The following is a 21,143-nucleotide window of genomic DNA, read 5'->3' on the forward strand; positions in this document are numbered from 1 at the left end:
TGCTTGTAAATGCATGTGCGTTGTGTGTGCTTGTAAACACATATGTGCTTGTAAACACGTGTGTTCATTATGTGTGCATCTTGTGTGTGCTTGTAAACACATATGTGCTTGTGAACACGTGTGTTCGTTATGTGTGCATCCTGTGTGTGCTTGTAAACACATGCACACACTTCCACAAGTGTAGTTCTGGGTCCTCACACACATGCACTCATGCACACGCTTGCACACACATGCATACAGGCCTTTGCACACATGTGCACATGCTTGCACACATGGGCTCTTGCACACATGTACACTCCATGTACATGCTTGCACACACATGCGACTCCTTGCAGACATGCACTTGTGGACACGCTTCCACACACATCCGTGGGGGCAGTTGCACACATGTGCCCTCATACACTTGCACAAACGTGCACACAGTTGCACACGTGCATTTGGGTCCCTGCACACACGTGCGCTCATGCACACGCTTGCACACACGTGCCTGTGGGTCCTTACAAGCACGTACATTGCTGTACATGCTTGCACACACGTGCACACTTGCACACACATGCAAATTGCACAGGCTCACACACAGGCCTGCAACTGCATGTGCCTGTGCGTGCCCATGCCTGTACTTGCACACGTGTGCACTCTTGCTGCCACACGTGCATGCTTGCAGCACGTGTATGTGCTTGCACATGCTTGCACACACACCACGGCACATGCTTGAACATACACACGCGTGCTTGTGTAGAGTGGCACACACACAGCACCCTTGCACACCCACATGCCCACACAGCACACGCTTGCACACTCACACAGCTGCACACGCGTGGTAGTGCCGGGGAAGCTGGGCACCCCCAGCTGCTGCTCTGGGACTAATTAATTAATTAACGACCACGCCAGGTATTAAAGTCGCTCAGTCTAATTACAGATTTTTTGGGTGACATGGGGTGCAGCAGGGAGGGGGTACATTGGGGGGCGATGGGGGGGATGGGGGGTTGCAGAGCATGCCGGGGGTGATGGGAGGGTGGGGGGGCTGATGGGGGTGATGGAGGATAATGAGGGACATAGGGGCAATGGACCGGGAGAGTGATGGGGATGATGGGGGTGATGGGAGACATGGGGGCGATGGGGGACACGGGGGGTGATGGACCAGGAGGGTGATGGAGATGATGGCAACGATGGGAGCGATGGGGATGATGGGGGGGGTGATGGGGGTGACGGAGGTTGATGGGGGGCGATGGGAATGATGTGGGACACAGGGGTGATGGACCGGGGGGGCGATGGGGGTGATGGGGGGGCTCCGGGCCAGCCCGGCAGGGGGCAGCAGTGGGCGGAGCCCTCCGCCCCTCTCCCCGCCCCCCACCCTGATTGGCCGCCGCTCCCTCATTATGCTAATACGGCGCGGCTGGGCGGGGCCCGCTGGCTGACGTCACGAGCCCGCGGGCGGGCGCGGGCCGAGCCGAGACGAGCGGGGCCGAGCGGGGCGGTGCCGAGCGGGGCCGAGCGGGGCCGGGCCGAGCCGAGCGGAGCCGAGCCTAGCCGAGCCCAGCCGAGCCCAGCCGAGCCGAGCCGAGCCGAGCGGGGCGGTGCCGGGCGGGCGGGCGGTGCCGGGCGGGCCATGGCGGCGGCGGCGGCGGCGGCGGGCGAGGCGGCGGGGGCGGCGTTCAGCACCGCGAACAGCGGCCGGGTGAACGGGCTGAGCCGCCCGCCCGGCGCCATCGCCATGAAGGACCACGACGCCATCAAGCTGTTCGTGGGGCAGATCCCGCGCAACCTGGAGGAGAGCGACCTCAAGCCGCTCTTCGAGGAGTTCGGCCGCATCTACGAGCTCACCGTGCTCAAGGATCGCTTCACCGGCATGCACAAAGGTGCGGGGGCGCCGGGCCGGGGACACCCCCCGGGTGGGACACTGTGAGGGGGGCACCCGGGGATGGGGCTGGCCTGAGGGGAGGTATCGCTCAGGTGGGACACCCTGAGGGGGGGACGACTCTCAGGTGAGGTACCGCTCAGGTGGGACACCCTGAGGCGGGGGGGGAACCCTCAGGTGAGGTACTGCTCGTGTGGGACACCCTGAGGTGCAGTGCCCTGAAATAGGGGACCCCTCAGGTGGGAGACCCCTGACATGTGGCACCTGAGTATGGGGCACCCCTGGGGTGGGACATCCCGCGGTAGGGGGACCCCTCCAGTGAGGGACCCTTCAGGTGGAGCGTCCTGAGGTGGGGGGAACCCCTCAGGTGAGGGGTCCTGTCTCTCAGGTGGGGTGCCCTGATGTGAAGACACCCCTGAGGTGAGGTACCCCTCAGGTGGGACGCCCTGAGATGGGGCACCCAGATGTGGGGCTCTCCTGACGTGAGGTACCCCTCAGGTGGGATGCTTGAGGTGGAGTGCTCTGAGATAGGGGAACCCCTCAGGTGGGACACCCTGAGGTGGGAAAACATGAGGTCGAGGACCCTGATATAGGGGGACCCCTGATGTGAAGACACCCCTGAGGTGGGACATCCCTGAGGTGAAGGCACCCCTGATTTGAATACTACTCAGGTGGGACAACCTGAGATGTGGCACCTATGGGGCACTGCTGGGGTTGAACATCCTAAGGTGGAGTGCCCTGAGATAGGGGTGGGTACCTGTCAGGTGGGACATCCTGAGATGGAGCACCTGGAGACAGGGGAACCTCTGAGGTGGGACATCCCTGATGTGGGACAACCCTGAGATGAAGACATGAGGTGAGGTACCTTGGAGGTGGGACACCGCTGAGGTGAAGATACTCAAATATGTGGCACCCCTGAGGTGAAGGCACCCCTGAGGTGGGATAACCTGAGGTGGAGCACCCCGAGGTACAGGTACCCCTCAGGCGGGACACTTTGAGATGTGGCACCCATGATCTGCAAACACCCCCGAGGTGGGACATGCTGGCATGGGGCACCTCTGAGATGGGGGTACCCCTGAGGTGATGTACCCCTGAAATGGAGGTACTTCTGTGGTGGGACACCCTGAGGTGGGGCACCCAAATGTGGGGCACCCCTCAGTTGAGTTACACTTAAGGTGGAAGTACCCTTGATCTGGAGGTACCCATAAGTATGGGGCACCCCAAGGAGGGGATACCCCTGAGGTGAAGGTACCCCTGAGCTGGGGGCACCATTGAAATGGAGGTACACCTGACATGGGCCACACTGCTATGGGGTACCTCTGAGGCAGAGGTACATCCGAACTAGGGACACCCTGGTATCAGGCACCCCTAAGGTGAAGGCACCCCTGAGGTGAAGGTACATCTGAGGTGGGGGCATCCCAGTATGGGGCATCCTGGTATGTGGGCCCCCTAAGATTGGGGTACCCCACAGGAAGAGGCCCCCACCAATGGTGGAAGAACCTCTAGGATGGGAACACCTGGGGAGCACCCACATGGGGGGCACCCACCTGGGGTTAGGGTGCTGCCATCTGTCTTAGGGGCACCCTGGGATCGGAGCACTGCAGGGCTGGGAGCACCCCAATGGATTTTGGGACACTGTCTGGGTTGGGGGCACCTGTCTGGCACTGGGACACCCACATGAGTTTTGGGTACCACTGGAGTTGGAGCATCCCTGGGATGGAGGCACTCACCTGGCATCGAGGCACCCAGCACAGATGGGCCCCCCCTGGCTGCACTGTGCCCCGATGCTGTGTGGCACCGTGGCATGGGGTGCAGAGCACCAGCACCCCGAGCAGCGACACACCAAAGGGCTCACACAGCACCTCTGGGGCCCCTCCAGAAACCCCCTCCCGTGAGCCGGGGTCTGCAGCACTGGAGCAGTGTCAGGGCACCCCAGTGTCACCCAGGCAGGATCCACACGCTGTCACCGAGCCCCTGTGCCACGGGCAGCACCTGTTTCAACATGACTTTCGGGAAGCCGAAACTCGGCACCTGCGGATGTGGCCACATCAATGCCCTTCGGCCGTGGGGCGGCCGCCTGGACTCCTCCATTCTCAGCACCGTGGCCTCCGAAATGTCTCCAGGTGCCTCTGAAGCTGTTTGTGTGCCCGAAACAACGGGATTTGCACCTTTCCAGGCCCCCTCAGCGCTCCTTCCATCACGGGCTTCAACGGCTGCGGCCCAGCCGCGTGATTTAATTGCGGACACTCCTCCAATTTGAACGGCATCCTCCCTCCCGGCGAGCCTCTGGAGCGGAATGGCTCCCGCGCCTGCCCTCCAAACTTCTCCAGAACCCCCGGGCACTGTCCACATTGTTGCCTGCAGGGAAAAGGGGGAAAAAAAAGAGAGAAAGAAGAGCACAGAGGAGGAAGCCAATGTGATTGCGGATGGTAAACACTGGAAATGGCACCGGGACTGAGGCGAGCTGCTGTGCTGATCTCCACTTCCCACCCGCAGGGATTGTATCCAGGGGGGATCTCTCCTTGCTCCCCACGAGGGCAGATGTCCCCAACACCCCGAGGCAGGCGAGGGACCCCATCCCTCGGTGTCCCCCACCCTGCTGCTGCACTGCCTCTCCTCCCAGGCACGCTGATTGTACTTATTAAGAGTTATTAATACTTAATCAGCTGGCGGATTTAATTGTGCCAATATTAAAAATGCATCAATGTCAATTTTATTCATTAAATATTTACTTTGTTGAAGGAAAACTGTTTTGCTGCTGTTTTAATATCACTTTCAGATGCTTTTGGATGTGACCCCAGCAAACTGGGGGGGAGCCCTCGGGGAGGGAGCAGCGCAGCAGCGGCACGAGGACCGGGAATGCTCTGGGAGAGATGGAGGGAAGAGGACGGGACCCTGTCCCCAGGGCTCGCTTGTCGCCGCCAGCTCCGTGTGAGCGAGCGGTTCGGCAGCGTGAGTCAGCGTGGGAAAACCTCACCCCAGGCGCATTCCCGATTCCCGAAGCACCGCGATGTCGGAGGAGCTGGAGCGCCTTCGCCACACAAGTCTCATCCCAAGGAGGATGCTCAGGGCTGGGAGGAGTGTGGTGGCAAGCCAGGATGCGTGGCCTTGACACTGAGAGATCTTCTTCCTGGAGGACGTGGGCTGTGGCTTTCCCCAGAGCCGAGGGCTGGAGCAGCACTGCCCACGTGCTGCCTGCTCCTGCCTTGCTCCTTCGTCTATCCCACTGCTCCATCTCCCGCCCTGTTTTGGGGGTGAGCTGTGGCTGCACTGGTGCCCACCTGGGTGTCTGGGTGCCAGAGTACCAGGTTGCCACATGCCAGGGTGCTGGGTGCCAGAGTGAAGGGATGCAGGATGCCATGGTGCTGAGGTGCTGGATGCCACCATGCCAGGTTGCAGGGATGCTAGATGCCATTCTGCAGCGTGCTGGAACGCTGGATGCCATCGTGCCAAGGGGCTGGATTCCACGGTGCCAGGATGCTCAGGTGCTGAGTGCCACCATGCCAGGATGCTGGGGTGCTGGATGCTAGGGTACCAGGGTGCCAGATGCCATGGTGTTGAGTACCAGGGTCCTGGGCTGTCAGGGTGCTGGGATGCTGGACTCCATGGTGCTGGGGTGCTGGATGCCAGGGTGCTGAGATACCTCAGTGGCATATTATCCATGCCACCAGTTCCCCGTGTGCCAAGGGCTCTGCGGCGGTGCCAGGCCAGACACTGATCCCTTCTCCCCATCTCCGCAGGCTGTGCCTTCCTCACCTACTGCGCCCGCGACTCGGCGCTGAAGGCTCAGAGCGCCCTGCATGAGCAGAAGACGCTGCCGGGGGTGAGTGACACCGGGGGTCGGGGTGAGCTGGGGTGGGGGCCGGTGACACCTCCCTGGGGCGCGGGAGCCACTTCCAGTGGCCGCAAACCGAGGAATCGATTTTCCTGCCGCCCGCGTGCTGTTGCGCGTTCTGTGGGCTCCGACCTCCCGAGCTTAACAAAGTGAAAATAAATATTTAATTATTCGCCTAAATAAAAATCAATAGGCCCGCGGGTTGGCTGGGGAACGTGCCGGGGCCCGTGAATATCAATCCCTGCCGCGGGTGCGCGGGGCTGGCGGAGGGGGACGTGGTCAAGGGGATGTGGCTTCCTGAGATGTGCTGTCACTGGGGTGACTGAGCGCTAGTCGGTTTAAGAGTTAATAGCCCATTTCGGCAGCCTAAAGGAGGCGGGGTCAGGCCCTGCCGTGGGGGAATCTCACCAGGCACACAGGTGAGGTGTATGGCTGCCGTAGCTGCTGGGCCCTTTCCACAGGGTGAGCACAGGGATGCGTGTGAGCTTGTGCGTGCATGTGAGTGTGTGGGCACAAGCCCTGCCTGGGCACATGTTTGTGCACACCCCTCTGTGCCTGTGTGTTCGTGGGGGGCATCTGGGCAGGTGTGGCCATGTGCTCAAACCCCTGTGTTGGTGCTCCCATCTGTGTGTGCTCACCTGTCTGTGCCTGAGCACACGTCACTGTGCTTGTGACCACTCCTCTGTGCCTGTGTGCCCACCTCTGTGCTTGTGCACAGCCACGGGTGCTTGTGTAGACACCTGTGTGTGCCTGTGAAAACACCCCTGTGCCTGTGCACGCACCTCCATGCTTGTGCACACCCACGTGTGCTTGTGTACCTCTCTACCTGTGCACACCCCTCTGTGCTTGTGCATGCCTCCTGTACCTGTGCACACCCGTGTGTGCTTATACAATCCCCCTGTACCTGTGCTCACACCTCTATACTAATGTGCTCACACCTCTATACCTGTGCTCTCCCCTGTACCTGTGCTCACACACTCTGTACCTGCTCACACCCCTGTACCTGTGCTCACACCTGTACCTGTGCTCACACACTCTGTACCTGCTCACACCCCTGTACCTGTGCTCACACCTCTATACATGTGCTCACACCTGTACCTGTGCTCACACACTCTGTACCTGTGCTCACACCCCTGTACCTGTGCTCACCCCTGTACCTGTGCTCACACCCCTGTACCTGTGCTCACACCTCTATACCTGTGCTCACACCTCTATACCTGTGCTCACCCCTGTACCTGTGCTCACACACTCTGTACCTGCTCACACCCCTGTACCTGTGCTCACACCTCTATACCTGTGCTCACACCTCTGTACCTGTGCTCACACCTCCACCTGAGCACCCCTCTTCCCCCCTCCCCCCTCCTCTTTCCCCTCCCCTTCAGGCCCCGCCCCCGGCGCTGCGCGGGGGGCGTGTCCAGCCTGGGGGCGTGTCCAGCCTGGGGGCGTGTCCCACCGCGGCCTCGCCCCTCGGCCCAGCCCGGCCCGGCTCGGCTCGCCGGGGCTGCGGCCGCCCCGCCCCTGCCCCGCCCCCCGCGCAGCTGCGCGAGCCCAGCCGAGCCCAGCCGAACCGAGCCGAGCTCAGCCGAGTCGAGCCGAGCCCAGCCGAGCTGAGCCGAGCCCAGCCGAGCCGCCTCGGGTGGAGCCGCCGTGCCGGTCCGGCCGGTCCGGCCATGCAGCTGCCGCAGGTGCCGGCGCCCGGGCCGCGGCCGCCCGTGCTGTGGGTGCCCGCCGGGTCCAAGATCCTCTGCATCGAGGTAGGGCCCCGCCTTTGTCTGCCGCCGCCTCCGCTCCGCCCGGCCCGGCACGGCCCGGCACCGCCCGGCAGCCTCTGCCCGCGCCGGCGTGGGGGGGCTGAGCCCGGGGAGGTTGTAGGAGGGATGTGGGTGATGGTGAGGGGCTGTATCTGCTCCCGGGGATCGGCATGAAGGGATGTTGGCAGGGGTGATGGTGAAGGGATGTATCTGAACCCAGGGATGGGGATGGGAACGAGGATGGAGAGGTGTCGGTGAGGGGGTGTATCTGCTCCCAGGGATGGGCTGGGGGTGGGGATGAAGCAGTGTTGGTGATCAGGATGTGTTTGCACACAGGGTTCGGGATGAAGATGGAGGGGTGTTGGTGATCAGGATGTATTTGCACACAGGGATGAGGATGGAGGGGTGTTGATGAGCAGGGTGCATCAGCACGCAGGGTTGGTGTGTGTGTTGGTGTGCAGGGTGTATCTGCACCCATGGATGGAGGATGTGGGTGTTGCAGGGTGTATCTGCACCCAGGGATGAGGATGGAGGGGTGTTGGATAGTGGGTGTATCTGCTCCCAGGGATGGGGATGGAAGGGTGTTGCTGAGCAGGGTGTATCTGCAGCCATGGAAGGGGTGTGTGAGTGGGGGTGTTGCCGAGCAGGATGTATGTGCTCCCAGGGATTGGGATGGAAAGGTGTTGGTGAGGGGGTGTATCCGCACCCACGGATAGGGTGTGTGGGTGTTGTTGAGTGGGCTGTATCTGCACCCAGAGATGAGGTGCATGCATTGGCAGGGCAGTTGTTGGTGCTGAGGATGTATTTGCGCTCAGGGATAGGGATTGTGACTGTGTTTGTGTGTGTGTGTGGTGAGAGGCTGTATCTGCATCCAGGGATGGGGAGGATGTCGGCAGGGAGGTGTTGGTGAAGAGGTGTATCTGCATCCAGGAATGGGCAGGGTGTTGGTAGAGGCTGTTGGTGAAGAGGTGTATTTGCAGGGAGGCTGTATGTGAGTGTGAGTGTCGGTGAGAAGGGTGTACCTACTGCCAGTGACAGGGTGTGTTGGTGAGCAGGGTGTATTTGCAGGCAGAGATGGAGAATGTGCACGCCTGTGTTGGTGAGGGTGTGTATCAGCCCCCAGGGATGGGTTTAGTGTCAGTGTGTTGGCTGGAGGGTGTATTTTTCCACCCTGGTTTGTGTGTGTGTGCGGTTGCAGGTGTACAGGGGGCAGTGCTCGGGGGATGCTGCACCCACAGGTGGTGCAGGGGGGTGGGCGTGCGTTGGTGGGGCTACAGCTTTGTCCCCCCCGGGTGTGCACAGGTGGGTGTTGGTGGGTGTGCAAGTGTGTTGGTGTCTGTGTGTGTGTGTGTGTAAAGAGGTGCTGGGGGTGTCTTTGCCCCCAGAGTCGGTGACAGGCTGTGGGTGTGGGTGCACGTGGGCCAGGGGGCTGTGAGTGTGTGCAGGGGGGGAGCAGAGTGCAGGTGGGCATGCAGGTGTCGCACAGGCCCCCACACTGGGGGTGTGCTGGGAGCTGCTCAGGTGTGCTCAGGTGTGCACAGGACTGCACCAGGCCCCAGTGTGGGTGGGTGGGAATGGGAGTGGGGTGGGGGTGCTGCTGGGGAGTGCTGTGGCCATCCAGGGCGGTGTCCTGGAGTGTCCCTGTGTCCATAAAGGGCTCCTGGGGGTCCCGCTGTGGGTTTACAGTGGCAGTGGGGAAACTCAAGCGAGGGCCGTTGTGTCCCAGTGCTGGCTGTGCACCCCGGGGCGTGTGCCCGCAGCTGTGCAGGATCCACGGCCACGGGGAGGGCGCTGTGGGTGCTGTGTGGGTGCGTGGGGGTTCATGAGGGCTTGGGGAGGGCGGGTGCACACGGGGCTGGGTGCAGTGGGTGCGTGGCCACACGTGGGTGCGCAGCAGTGCTGGTTGTGCAGCGCTGCGTGGGCACGAGCGCACGGCCGTGCCAGGGGTGTATGAGTGGGTGTGTGGGTGGGTGGTTGTGCATGGAGGGTGCTGGGGGGTCTGTGGTGGTGCTAAGGGGTGTGTGGGTGTGTGGCTGTAGGGGGGTGTGGCTGTGCAGGGGGTGTGCCAGGGTGACCGTGCACGTGCAGGGCTGTGTGGTGGTGTGATTGTTCCTAGGCTGGCTGTGTCCCTCACTGTGGGTCACCCCTGGGGCTTTGGCAGGGTGTTCCCATGATGGGTGACTGCCTGTAACCCAGTTTCTCTTTCCCTGCACCGGGTGTTGGCTGCCCGGGGGCCCCAGCATGACGTGGACACCAGGCTCCCACGGGTGCCTGCTGCTCCAGCGTCACCTGCCACCTCCATCTCGGCTCATTTGGATGCGTGGTGGCCTGCTGGATCCTCCAGCTGTTGGTTTTGAGGAGAAGGAGGAGGAGGAGGAGGAGGATGCTGAAGAAGGAACAAAGGCTAGAAATGACCCTGTTCCCACTGCCAGTGATTCACCATGGACTGGCTCTCCCCAGTGCCCAGGCAGTTGGAGGGGTCCAAATTTGGGTGGGGGACAGTGCCCAAGCGGTCAGGAGGTGGTTTAGCAACCCACGGTGACCCCTGGGCTGTGGGGCAGGGGTGGTTTGGCCATGGGGTGCTGTAGCTGGGGCTCTGTGGGGTGACAGTGATGGTGGGTGCTGGGACACCCCAGCCAGGGTCTCCTATGACCATGGCCTCGGGGTTGGGGAGATGGATGGTAGCTGGGAGTGGATGTGTGGGTGCTGTGGGGGTGGAAAGGTGGGTGATAGGGAGATGGGGGATGGATGGGTGCCATGGGGATGGATGGGTGTTAGGACTGTGGAGGGTGCTATGGGGATGGAGGGGTGTTGGGGGATGGATGGATGGATGTGTGTGTGTGTTGGGGATATGGATGGGTACTATGGGGACGGATGGATGCTGTGGGACTGGATGTTGGGGAATGGATGGATGGATGTTGGTGATATGGATGAATGCTATGGGAATGGATGAGGACAGGTGCTGAGGGCATGGATGGATGCTAAGGGGATGGATGGGTGTTGGGGAATGGATGGATGAGTGTTGGGGATATGGATGAGTGCTAGGGAATGAGTGTTGGGGGATGGATGGGTGAATCCTGGGGGGAGATGGATGTGTGAGTGATTGTGTGGGTGTCTGGGATGGGTGAATGCAAGGATGGGTGTTGGGGGGTGGGCGGAATGGCTGAAGGGCTGTTGGGCAGCGGTGGGTGACGGTGTGGACACGGTGCAGGGGTGCTGTGGGGACAGCTGGGCGCAGGCGGAGGTCTGAGTGGCACAGGAGCTGGTGCAGGGGGTCACCAGGCACCTCATAATGGGCATGTGGCAATGCCAAGGGTGGCAAAACCCCCTTTTGGGGGTGTCCAGAGGCCGGGGCGGTTTCTCCCCGGCGTGGTGCAGCAGCCCTGGGGTAGGTTAAGCCAGTCCCCGAGGCCTGACATTTATAAACATCAGCCGCTCCCGGGGAATCAATACAGTTTAATAACCGGCGAGCGGAGACGGGAGACACATCAAAATGACACTCTGCGGCTCCGTAAATGTTATTCTAAATCATCCTCGCTGGGTTTATTGCATTAAGCACACAGCAGCGGGCACGGGAAATTTATTCCAGCAAAGGCCATCACGCTGGGAAATAGGGCTGGCGGGTCAGTGCAGGGGGAGCAGCCCCCCCAGAACTGGGGTTCCCTCCTCCCGGCTGCAGCAGGGATGTGGGGGACAGGGGGTGCTGCTTTTAGGGTCTCGTTGCTGTCACAGCCTCCTGGGTCTGGGGTGAGCTGAATCCTGCCCCACACAGGATGGATGTTCGGGGGGCTGGTGACATGGACGGATGAGGTGTCCCTTGGTGCCACCCTGTGCCACCCAGTGGCTTCTGGGGACTCAAACCCTTCCCTGGACCATCCCCAGCTCTGCGCTGACATTTCTCTCCACGTTTCCCTGGAGACGAGGCGGTTGCTGTGGAAACCTCCCTCCTCTTCTCTCTTCCCCATCCTCTTCCTCGCCCTGATGCGAGGGGGACTGGCTCTGCCCCCACGCAGCCCCGAAATTTGGGGACCCCCTCCAGGGGTGTGGTGGGGGCACCCTGGGATGGGGCTGCACATGCGCGTGGGGGGGTGACTGTCCCATGTGTGCTCGAGGCGTGTCCGTGTGCGCACCCCCGCGCCGTCATGCGTGACATCTCGCCGTTGCCGTGACGACCCCATCGAGCACATGGCTCGGGCTCCGCAGCATCGCGGGGGAAGCACGCTTGTTGCCATGGATACGGCCATAATTGTAGCATTTTTCGGCTAAAAGAGGGGAAAAAGGAGGGGGAGAGAGGAGGAGAAATGGCTCCATGGGGCAGCGGGCCAGGGCTGTGTGTGCCCGCCCGGCGTGTCCTGCTGCACACACGTGTCGCACTCGCGGGTACACGCGGCGGGGACAAGGGGAGGCCGAATTTGGGTGAGGTTTGGGGAGAGGAGGGCGGTGGTGCTGGAGGGGCTGGGGCTGGCGGGGTGCTGCTGCTGCCTCTGCAGTCCTTTGCAGTCGAGGAAAGTGGGCAGGCGGCCAAGCCTGGCACCGGCAGCCCGGCGGGCGCCTGCAGCACCGGGTGCCCATCCCTGGGGCCGGAGCATCGCCCTCCACATGTGGCATCCCCAGGTCGGCGTGGCCGCGAGCCCCGGATCTGTTCTTGCACGGCCTTCCCCTTGTTCCTGGCTCCCTGTGCCACTCTGGGGCCAAATCCTGCTGTTCCCCATGGAAAGGGTTCAGGGGGCACCGCACTGACCACTCGCTCCCCCTTGTGTGTTGCAGATGAACCGCCCCATCCAGGTGAAGCCGGCCGACAGCGAGGGCCGAGGAGGTAGGTCCCTAGCCAGGTTCCCTGGCTGCCTGGCACGGACAGGGGTGCACAGGGTCATCTGGGGGAAATGGGGCACACGATGGCATTGCGGGGGCCACCGCGGTGAGTTTGGTTTGCAGAGAAACCGTGAAAAGAGCTTCCTTTGCTGGTGGCATCCAAACCTGAGTGCAGAGCAAATGCCATCTTGTCTCTCCCTGCCCTGCCAGCTGGGATGTCATCCTGGGAATGTCCTGACATCATCCTGATGTCATACCACGAGCATCTCGACATCCTGGAGGGCACAGGGCCAGCCAGCTGCTCTCCCACACTGCCTTTATCCACCAAACAAGCCAATTCCCTGCCCAGCATTGCCTGCAGGACCCCCAGCAGAGGCAGGGTGCAGGAGTTGGCTGCACATGGCCCGAGCCCCTCTCAAACAGAAACTGCCATCCCCCCACCCCAAAATTCTCCGTGGGCATTCGCAGCTCATAGGGCTGCACCATTTCCAGGCTGAGGTGATAATGTGGGCAAAAATTGCAGGAATTGGATCAAAATCCCACATTTGCTGTGTTGCTGGGCAGGTAGGCGCACTCGGACACGTGGGATGCTCCCATGGGGCCCCCTGCCCTCGGCAGGACAGCCGAGGTAGACACCCCCCTATTCAAACCCCGTTATTAAACACGCTGGGAGCTGGTGCCAGCACGTCCCAGAGGGACCTGGCAAATAAATTACCCACTTACCGAGCGTACTTGGTGAAGCATTAAAAATCGATGGGCGAGCTGGGGCTCCTGGCTCCGGCCCCTCGCCCGGGAGGCGACACTGGGCCGCCCAGCCCGCTACCCCCGGCTGCCCTCATCGGGAGATGGTTTATATTTAACCAGACAACACACAAGCATTATTCCCTTAACTAATTTTCCTGGTACCTTAACGGACAGAGCATTCATCGTCTCCTGCCATTATTTATTTATTTCCCCGGCAACGCTCTTGACAGGGCACCTTATTTTCTTTGTCAAATGCCATTAGCGTGCGGCGGGAGCGCGCGGCCGCACAAGACAGATGCTGGTAATAATCATGAAATTCTCATTATTTACTCTCCCTTCTCTTGTGTTTGGGTTATTGATGTCCCCCGGGCACGGCCGGAGGCTGCGGGTTGTTCTGTGAGTCGATCATGTGAAGGCGATCGCGGCTGGTTTGTGGGTTCTCTTTGTTCCCTGCCGCATCCCGCCTCGGCGCCAGGGGGGTCGGCCCCTCTATCCCTGGGAAAAGCCCCAGCTCCACTCCCTAAAGTGACAGCTCTTCCCAGCTTCACCCCTCAGCAATTTCCCCACAGGAGAGCTTTTCCCACCCTGGGTGTTCTGTAGGATGGAGGTGGTAAACCCAGGATTGTTGTCATTCCCTCCCCGTGCTCCGGTGTCACCCGGCTCTTCCCCTCCACACACCATTTGTGATGAGGGGATGGGACGGGAGGGACATCCTGCTCTGCAATGGCCTTGGTTTTGTTTTTAGAAGACAGGAAGCTCTTTGTGGGCATGCTGGGGAAGCAACAGAGTGAGGACGATGTCCGCCGCCTCTTTGAGCCCTTCGGCCAAATCGAGGAGTGCACCATCCTGCGAGGGCCTGATGGAGCCAGCAAAGGTGGGCTTTGGGGTGCTGGGTGGGCACCTTGTGGACCCACAGTGGCCAAATCCAACCTGTGCTGTGTCCCTTCTGTGTCCTTAGGTTGTGCCTTTGTGAAATATGGGAGCCATGCCGAGGCACAGGCTGCCATCAACAGCCTGCACGGCAGCCAAACCATGCCGGTAAGTGCCAGGCTCGCACCCTGCCCCATCTGACCCTGCCTAATCCCATCACCAGCTAATTTGATCGTCTCTCTAATTGGATCAAAATCCTACAGACCAGCAATTTGTTGGCCACATCACCCCGAGGTTCCTCCTTGCTGGGCGCTGAGCCCAGAGGTGGGAGTGCGGGGCTAATTCCCTCCGTGCTGGAGATAGGGGCTGTTTAATTAACGCTGAAGGTCAAAACTGAACGAGGAGGGGAAAAAGGAAGCAGAGGTCAGGGAGCTGCCACCTGGGAGAAAAACTGGCTATAATTAGACCTCCCATCGATCGCTGGCTACTGCCAAGCTGGGCAATGTCCCCGGGACCGAGGATGCTGCCAGCACCCACAGCTGGGGACACGTTCTGGGGTCATTGCCGGTGTCCTGCCATCAACCCCATCTTCCCTCCTGCCTCAGGGCGCCTCGTCCAGCCTGGTGGTGAAGTTTGCGGACACGGATAAGGAGAGGACCCTGCGTCGGATGCATCAGATGGCGGGGCAGCTGGGCATCTTCAACCCCATGACCATCCAGTTTGGCGCCTACGGGGCCTACACACAAGCGGTAGGAGCTGCTGCACACCGGGGGGTTTTTGGGAGGCCCCGTAGCTGCAGGGGGGCTGGTTTGGCCCATGAAAGTACCAGTGCCAGCGGGTGCGGATGCCTGTCAGGGCTGGTGTATCCCCGTTTAGGGGTACACAGAGGGCTTCACCCTCTGGGTAAGGGTGGCTGTAGGGCACAGTAGTCCCATATTTAGCATCGCCTGGGCCTCTTCCTGTCCCCAGGTCTGGCAGCAGGTGGCATTTATTCCTCGGAGCCCCCATGTGCAGGTGCAAAGCGGGAATGCTAATTTACCCTGTCTTCTCCCTCCTCTCTGCCTTCTGCACTCTTTCCCCTTTTCCCCCCTTTCTTTCCCTAAGATCATGCAGCAGCAGGCAGCCCTGATGGCAGCTGCCCAGGGCACTTGCCTCAACCCCATGGCCGCCATCGCCGCCGCCCAGATGCAACAAATGGCCGCCTTCAACGTCAGCGGGCTGGTGGCCGCCCCCCTCACCCCCTCTTCAGGTATGACCCCCCTCCATGTGCCACTCAGCACTCTTGGGGGGGCTGCCAGCGCTGACACCCCCTCCCGCAGGTACGAGCACCCCCCCGGGGATCAGCACGGCGCCGGTGCCCAGCATTGCCGCGCCCATCGGCGTGAACGGCTTCAGCCCCCTGCCACCCCAGACCAACGGGCAGCCCGCCTCCGACACCATCTACACCAACGGCATCCACCCCTACCCAGGTACCCTCCTACACTGCCCGGGGGCTCTGCCACAGCTCCTAGGGCTGGGGACATCCCTCAGGGCTGGGAACATCCCCCGGGGCTGTGGGTGCTCCCTGAGCCTGGGGACATCCCCCTGGGCTGGGAACATCCCCCGGGGCTGTGGGTGCTCCCTGAGCCTGGGGACATCCCCCTGGGCTGTGGATGCTCCCTGAGCCTGGGGACATCCCTCGGGGCTGGGAACATCCCCCGGGGCTGTGGACGTTCCCTGAGCCTGGGGACATCCCCCTGGGCTGGGGACACATGCTCAGCTCATGCTGGACGCTCCAGGGGTGCTTCCCACTTTGGGAATATGCTGAATAGACCAGTCGTGTGCTGATCCCTACTGAATTCCCTCCTCCCATGGTGTTGTGAGCGGTACAGGGAAGAGGGAATTCGGGCAGGGAGCAGCTCTGCCCCTCCGTGGTGGCACTTAGCCCAGCCCTTTCCCATGGAAGCTGTGCATCCCTGGCTTTCTCTGGCTTATTCTCTCTTCCTTTTTCTTTCTTTTCTCTTCCCAGCTCAAAGCCCCACGGTGGCAGACCCCCTCCAGCAGGCCTATGCCGGCATGCAGCACTATGCAGGTCTCAAACTCCGCTTCCCTCTCCTTCCCTCTCTCCCCTCTTTGCTCCTCACCCTTAATTTTGGGAGTTGAATGTCACCATGAGGTTGAACACTGGATTGAGGCAGTGTGCGTGGGCATGGAGTGATGAGGGGAGCACCAGGTGCTGTGCCCTGGCAGGAGCTCCAGGGCAGTGATGAGGGTGATGCCAATGAAAGCACCATCCCCTCATCCCACCAACATGGATGTGCTTCTGGCCTGGCCCTCCATGCAAATTTTAGATGGGGGAAAGAGAGTTTTAATGTCCATGGAACTGAGAGAACTCTGTGGGGAGGCCTGGCAGTGGCACCTAGGAGAGAGGGCAAGGTTTGGGAGGTAATGGAGACACCAGAAGTCCTTGGATGTTTGTCACGTGGCCAAATCTGATGGCCAAGGGGATGGGCTGTGGGGAGAAGGGAGTCAAAGCCTCCCATGGAAGTGTGTCGAGCCCAGCAGCCGTTTCTTTATGAGCACTGACAGCAACATCCAGATTTTCAACAGAAAATCAAGTTTTGGACCCCAAATGTTTGGGGTTTTTCAATCGAAAGTGCCATCTTTCCTCAGCCTTGAGTCTGTATTACTGCTATCACAAACATCCCTCCTGGGGGAGCCATTCCGGCATCCCTGGTGTGCCAGGAAGGGTGGGAAAGGCAGAGCCAGCAGCCCTGGGGCAGGAGAGGCACTTCCATTGCAGGTGACAGTGGGGCACATCCCCATCCCAGCCCTTCCCAGGGCTGGGACAGATGCCGTGGCCTCAGCTCCGTGTTTCTCTCTTCCAGCAGCATATCCCACTGCCTATGCTCCCATCAGCCAAGCCTTTCCCCAGCAGGCACCGCTCATCCCGCAGCAGCAGCGAGAAGGTGAGGGGTGGGGGTCACCCCTCCGTGGGGCCGGGGGCTCCTCGGTGTCCCCCCAGGGTGATCCCACCTCATGGCTCACGTGTGCTGTCCTTTGTGTGTCACCCAGGTCCCGAGGGCTGTAACCTGTTTATTTATCACCTGCCCCAGGAGTTCGGGGACGCGGAGCTCACGCAGATGTTCTTGCCTTTCGGCAACGTCATCTCTGCCAAAGTCTTTGTGGACCGTGCCACCAACCAGAGTAAATGCTTTGGTAAGTCCCAGGGTGTGGCTCTCCCTGGTGTCCCAGCTCAGGGCTCCAGCTGTCCTCAGCATCCCAGCTCAGAGGTCCAACTCTCCTCAGCGTCCCAGCTCAGAGGTCCAACTCTCCTCAGCATCCCAGCCTGGAGTTCTGGCTCTTCCTCAACATCCCAACTCAAGGGTCCAGCTCTCCTCAGCATCCCAGCCCAGGGGTTCAGGTTTCCTCAGCTTCCCAGCTTAGAGATCCAGCTCTCCTCAATATCCCAGCTCTCTCCAGTCTCCAGCCTGGGGGTCCCATTCTCCCTCCTTGGCTCTTCCCAGCGTTCCCAGCTCAGGGGTCTGGCTCCACTCAGTATCCCCATGTTGGGGGTCTGGCTCTCTCCAGTGTCCCCAACTCAGGGGTCTGAGCATCTCCATCTTGGGGGTCTGTCTCTCCCCAGTGTCTCTGTTTGGGAGTCCATCTCTCTCCAGCATCTCATTTTGGAGTCTGTCTCTTCCCTGGTCTCCAGCTCAGATGTCCATGTCTCCCTGATATCCCCAGCTCAGGGATTCATCTCTCTCTCTCACAGACCTTGGTGTCCCCACAGACCCTGTCACCTTGGTGTCCCCATAGACTCTGTCACCTCGGTGGTGTCTTTGGAGGCCCCATCACCTCAGTGTCCCAACAGACCCCGTCAGTCTTGTGTCCCCACAGACCCTCAGACCTTGGTGTCCCCACAGATCCTGTCACCTCAGTGTCCCTGCAGCCCCATCACCTTGGTGTCCTCACAATCCCCACCAATTTGAATGACCCTGTCACCCCAGTGACCCCACAAATCCAATCCCGTAGTGTCCCTGCAGACCACTCCAGTGTCCCTGTGGACCCTCCTATGCTGGTGTCCCCACAGACCCTGTCACCTCCATGTCCCTGCAGACCTTGGTGTCCCCGAACACGCCATCAGCCTGTCACCCAGTCCCCTGCAATCTGGGGCTGTGCTGTCACCCCACAACTCCCTCTCCCAGCACCCCTAACACAGGAGCATCCTGTGGGATTTCAGTGCCTGTGCTGAGGTGAAGCAGCTGCCTGTGATGTCTGTGGTGACAAACCCCACTGTCCCCTCCCCAGGTTTCGTCAGTTTTGACAATCCGACGAGCGCCCAGGCGGCCATTCAGGCCATGAATGGCTTCCAGATTGGCATGAAGAGGCTAAAAGTCCAGCTAAAGCGGCCGAAAGATGCCAACAGACCCTACTGACCCCAGCAGAGAGGTGAGGGGGGGCCGGCCCACGGTGCCCGGGGGGGTCGTGGCAGTCGGGGTGGGCCCCCCCAGGGCATCGCTGTGTTATGTCCCTGAGCGTGTGCAGGGATCTCTGTGCCTGGGACCCTCTGTGTGCGTGTTCCCAATGGATTTGGGTCCTTCCCTGCCTCCTTCCCTCCCTCCATCCCCCAAGAACCAGGCTAACAGCCCCTTCCCTCTTTTTCAGGTCGGGCGTCCCGCGGTGTCTGACGACTTTCCCCTTCCCCAAGTGCAGTATCCAAACCCGTAACTCTCTTTCTTTGCTACACATCCCGGAGGAGGAAGAGGAGGAGGAGGAGGAGGAGGAGGAGGAGAAAATGGTGAAGAAGAGAGTGTTTTGGTCGTAGCTTTTCCTTTTTGAATTTTTTCCCAAACTGGTCTTGTTTGTTATTTAACGGGAACGAGAGGAAGAAGACGAGGAAGGAGGGGAGCGATGCGACGCCGGGGCTGCGACTCGCCGCCGGCCGCTCGCCGGGACTCACCAATCCCTCACCGGGAAAGGGCCGGCGGCCCCCGGGCAGCGGGGCCACGATCTACCTTTGGTTTTGGGGTTGTTTGTTTTTTTTAAAGCACTCATTTGCTGCTACCGATTTCCCAGGAGAAACGAGGAAAAGAGGCTCCAAATGGATTCTTTAAACCAAAGCCGGTGGGACGGGACCAGCCTCGGGCGCTTCACCTGGAGGATGCTTGTTTGGAAAAATAAAGAAACGGCAAGATTTTCCTTTTTCCCTGCGATGGGGAAAAAAAAAGAAGGATCAAAGTATGTTGGACTTATAGAAGATATATATAAATAAGTATATATATATATATATCCCATGGAGCAGGGCGGCGGGACACGCGCTTCCCCTGCTTGTCACTGGCACAGGGACATAGGATTACTTGTTTCAGAGTCATATCATTCCTTAGAGTTTAGGGACCAAAGGACTATTGCTTTTTTTAAATATATCTATAAATAAATTAATTTAAAAAAAAAACCAACAAAACACACAAAAAAACGTCGGGAAAGGAGGAGAAAAATCCAACAAAAATTAAGAAGGTTGAGTAAAACCCTCAGGCGTTCAGAGCCGTGAGCGTTTCCTACAGGGCTTGGATTTGTGGGGCTCAAGGGCTCGGTTTTGGGGGCCAGTTCGTGGCTGGGGATGGGGGGATACAAAGGGGATTTTTGGGGGGGCTGCCGTGGCTCCCCCAGCCCTGTGGCCCAGGGGGAGTCGGAGCCCCTCGGTCGCCTCTGGGCGAGGGCGGAGTGATGCCGGTCTTTGCATTTCGGGTTGGTTTGGGGGGTTTTTTGGGTTGGGGATTTTTTTTTTTTCAGCCAAAAAAAAAAGTAAAAAAAAAAAAAAAAGAAAAAAAGAAAAATGTGAGGTTTCGGCAGAAACGAAGCGAAGCGAAATAAACTTATTTTGTCAAACTCGTCACCTTGGTTGGTTCTTCAGAGCAATCACTGCCGCGTCCATCCCACCACCCAGAGGCAACAGTGGGGCCCCTTTCTGACCAGCTCGACTCCAGCTGGGCCAGAGCACCCGCTGGGAATTTGGTGAAGTCGGGAGAGGACCGTGAGCCTCTCTTTTTATTTGCTTTTTCTCAGGAATGATTATTTTTCAGAGGAATTCACCGTGGCTGTGGAGGGGATTGAGGCAGGACCTGACCCCCGTGGTTCCCCCGATCTTTCCAAGCAATGCTGGAGATTCAGGGGGATGTGGCCGTGTCTCCTGGGATGTCCCCTCACAGCTGAGGGTACAGCTGAGTGACTGCCGGGATCCTGGGGAAGTGACTGGATTTATTTTTTGGTTAAGGAAGGGACAAATAACCAAACCTCACAAACTTAATCAAAAAAAGCCCCAAGGGCTGGGTGGCAGAGTGGGTGGCGAGGGGACAGTCACCAGCCTGGGTTTGGGCCCCCCTTGGGGACATGGGGCAGCTGGTGTGGGATGAGTGGGAATGGATAGATGTTGGGGTCCCTCCAGGGGGGACAGAGGGCAGTGACATGGCAGAGGTGACACCGAGGCTGCACCCACTGGTGTGATGAGCCTGTCAGGTCTCAGCTGGTGACTGTACCTAACCAGGGTAATTTTTATGTCAATTCTTAATTTCTTTTATAAATCCTGGCTGAAATTGTGACCGACCTGGAAAGCTCCCAGGCCATGGGGAACCTCAGTGCCCAGCCACCCCTGCCAGCCCCTCACCCCTGTGCTGAGCCCCAGGACCCTCTGGGGCTTCTCAAGTGGGTTTTCATCCAGGCTGGGGCACAGCAGGATCCAGCCATGCCAACACTGCCTCTGTCTGTGGAGTTATTTGGATCAGCTTGGGCTGAAATAAAACACCATCCCTGGGAGGTTCCTTCATATTTGAGTCTTTGCTGTAGCCTCAGTCCCTGCAGCATCCCCTCAGTGGGGTCCCATCCCTGAGGCACAATCCTTTCTCCATGGTGTGGTCCCCACTCCACAGCACCATCCCTCTGCCATGTGATTCTCCTCCCACAGACCCAGCCCTTTCCCAAAGCCACATCAATTCCCTATAACACTTTCCCCTGATTCCATCCCTTCCCCTTAATTCTATCCCTTCCCCTCAATTTTATCCCTTCCCCATGGTCCTATCCTAACCTGTGCCACCATCTCTTCCCTGTTAACCTCTCCCTTCCCCACCATCCCATCCCTTCCCAGTACCCCCATCCCTTTCCCACGATCCTATCCCTTTCCTGTGTCCCCATTCCTTCCCCACCATGCCATCCTTTCCCCATGCCTCTCTCTTCCCCATTCCTTCCCTGTGCCCCATCCCTTCCCTACAGTCCCCTCCCTTCCCCACGCCCCAATCCC

The 21,143-nt window shown here is 59.8% G+C and overlaps 1 protein-coding gene across 12 annotated transcripts; it reads left to right on the forward strand.

The window, feature by feature from the left end:
• Window positions 1–1,594: 1,594 nt before the first annotated feature.
• Window positions 1,595–19,743, forward strand: CELF6 (CUGBP Elav-like family member 6). Of its 12 annotated transcripts, none has more exons than XM_064668594.1 (13): window positions 1,595–1,859; window positions 5,599–5,681; window positions 12,212–12,260; window positions 13,746–13,874; window positions 13,959–14,038; window positions 14,476–14,619; window positions 14,975–15,119; window positions 15,190–15,339; window positions 15,879–15,941; window positions 16,738–16,818; window positions 16,925–17,068; window positions 18,161–18,301; window positions 18,518–19,743. In XM_064668594.1, the coding sequence occupies exons 1-12, from the start codon at window positions 1,610–1,612 to the stop codon at window positions 18,286–18,288; spliced, it is 1,446 nt and encodes a 481-aa protein (XP_064524664.1). In that variant the 5' UTR covers window positions 1,595–1,609; the 3' UTR covers window positions 18,289–18,301; window positions 18,518–19,743. The 12 variants fall into 12 exon arrangements, with proteins under 12 accessions (XP_064524664.1, XP_064524665.1, XP_064524666.1 ...); XM_064668595.1 differs by having other exon boundaries at window positions 16,741–16,818; XM_064668596.1 differs by having other exon boundaries at window positions 13,749–13,874.
• Window positions 19,744–21,143: the final 1,400 nt, after the last annotated feature.

This window comes from Pseudopipra pipra, chromosome 12 (assembly GCF_036250125.1).
Source record: "Pseudopipra pipra isolate bDixPip1 chromosome 12, bDixPip1.hap1, whole genome shotgun sequence".
Taxonomy (NCBI): Eukaryota; Metazoa; Chordata; class Aves; order Passeriformes; family Pipridae; genus Pseudopipra; species Pseudopipra pipra.

Bases quoted from the DNA above. Each gene is read 5' to 3' on its own strand.
- CELF6 (XM_064668594.1), top strand. From the start codon at position 1,610: ATGGCGGCGGCGGCGGCGGCGGCGGGCGAGGCGGCGGGGGCGGCGTTC. The intron at 12,261-13,745 runs GTAGGTCCCTAG...TTTTGTTTTTAG, and splicing joins CGACAGCGAGGGCCGAGGAG to AAGACAGGAAGCTCTTTGTG. The intron at 15,120-15,189 runs GTATGACCCCCC...CCCCTCCCGCAG, and splicing joins CCCCCTCACCCCCTCTTCAG to GTACGAGCACCCCCCCGGGG.